Source organism: Seriola lalandi, unplaced genomic scaffold (assembly GCF_002814215.2).
Source record: "Seriola lalandi dorsalis isolate HSWRI2012SDOR001 ecotype SW California unplaced genomic scaffold, Sedor1 jcf7180001963650, whole genome shotgun sequence".
In the NCBI taxonomy this organism is placed as follows: Eukaryota; Metazoa; Chordata; class Actinopteri; order Carangiformes; family Carangidae; genus Seriola; species Seriola lalandi.
The window spans coordinates 1-1,597 of record NW_019434318.1 but is presented as its reverse complement, the minus strand read 5'-3'; the positions used below and the strand labels follow the sequence as shown (position 1 = coordinate 1,597).

At 43.4% G+C, this 1,597-nt stretch overlaps 1 protein-coding gene across 1 annotated transcript; it reads right to left on the bottom strand.

The window, feature by feature from the left end:
* Positions 1-554: 554 nt before the first annotated feature.
* Positions 555-1,537, bottom strand: LOC111648601 (anoctamin-9-like). The gene is made up of 4 exons (XM_023398401.2): positions 1,379-1,537; positions 1,160-1,282; positions 974-1,067; positions 555-886 (listed from the first exon to the last, which is right to left on the bottom strand). The coding sequence occupies exons 2-4, from the start codon at positions 1,276-1,278 to the stop codon at positions 770-772; spliced, it is 330 nt and encodes a 109-aa protein (XP_023254169.2). The 5' UTR covers positions 1,279-1,282; positions 1,379-1,537; the 3' UTR covers positions 555-769.
* Between the last annotated feature and the right edge of the window lie 60 nt (positions 1,538-1,597).

Below are 1,597 nucleotides of genomic sequence, written 5' to 3'. Positions count from 1 at the left end.
TTTGGATTTTATCTGAACCTTATCCACATCTCAGAATATTACTGCTTCTTTTTTAAAAAGGACTAATTAGAACAGGATTTGAATTGACTGTAACATAACAGTTCGCTATTAGTTTAACCAGCGCAATGTTGTAATGTAAAAGACACCAGGAGTCGGTGGAGGAAACAGATGTAAATATCTCTTTTCTGTTTGTTGCTAGTTGAACAGGAGGTTGGATAAAGTTCTTATTGGACTTTTACTTTTTATTACACTGACAGTAACGTAAAGTTCAGTGATAGTAACGTCAACTGCAGTAATCTTAATGTAGTCCGGCGCAGCCTCTGCTCTGCTGTGTGTCTGTGTGTGTGTGTGTCTGTGTGTGTGTGTGTGTGTGTGTGTGTGTACGTGTGTCTGTGTGTGTGTGCACTGTGTACCTGCAGTGGACTGAGAAGCAGTGCGACCGTAAATGATTTAGAAAATAAATATTTGGTGATTTATAGTGACTGGCCGCCACAAAATACTGATTTTGACTTATTTTCACAGTTGACGTCTGTGGCGAAGAGGCGCAGCAGCTCTATGTCCACAAATGTCCAACAAGAGCAGGATGTGACATGGGCTAGGGTTAGGGTTATCGATCAATGTGAACTCATATTAATACCAGGTGTAAACATAATCAGGCTAAAATCACATTTACGTACAATCTGGTTACGAGACACATTTTAATGATGAAGACGTTCCAACAGTGTTTTCACAGCTTGTCACATGATATTTGTCTCGTGGTAATGCTGACTCACCGGAGTTCTTCCTTCAGCCGAGCCAGTTTGTCAGTCAGACGATGATTCTTCACCTGCATGGGATTGTTGGGGACGAACCAGGCGGCTATAAACTTACACACCACTACAACATGCTGTGGAAACAGACACAAAACAACTATGTAACTGGCCTCATCGATTCACATGAACAACACCCCCTCGGCCCCATCTGGAATACGAACCTCAAACAGGATGACAAAGGCGAAACGCACAGCCAGGACCAACCAGAACTGAGAGGTCAGTGTGTAGTCCTCATCACTCCTGTAGTCTCTATAGCTGCGCATGAGACAGATTGTCCAGTTTAACACATCTGTGATTGATTACTCTGTATGTTTGGACAGAGCTGAATAACAGTGAGGTGGTCTCACCTGCACTGTGTAACGTTGAATCCATCCTCTGTCTTCATCTGAATAATACTAAAATCCTTCTGAACTGCTGAGTGACTAATCAAAGCCGTGGACAGAGTGTCATTGATGTAGCCCTGCATGCAGCTGCAACAACACCACAAAACACACCATGAGACACAACACAGAAAACACTCTGCTGACTTGATGTCAGATGTTTGTACCAGCTGAAACATGACTGACTGTGTGTGAGTGCTTCCAGTAGCACATGGGCCGTAGCGATAACGATAGACGAGGCGTGGGATAAAGTCCGATGACACTCCAATGACCAGGCCGTTGGCGATGACCGCCAACACACCGATGGCCTCCAACACCTTCGTCCACACACCTGTACACAGAAGACAGTAAGATGTTTATGTCTATGTTAAAACAAAATTGTCATCACAAATAATGATTGAATAA

Bases quoted from the DNA above. Each gene is read 5' to 3' on its own strand.
- LOC111648601 (XM_023398401.2), bottom strand. From the start codon at position 1,278: ATGCAGGGCTACATCAATGACACTCTGTCCACGGCTTTGATTAGTCAC. The intron at 1,068-1,159 runs GTGAGACCACCT...TCTCATGCGCAG, and splicing joins TTCAACGTTACACAGTGCAG to CTATAGAGACTACAGGAGTG. The intron at 887-973 runs GTTCGTATTCCA...CTGTTTCCACAG, and splicing joins CCTTTGTCATCCTGTTTGAG to CATGTTGTAGTGGTGTGTAA.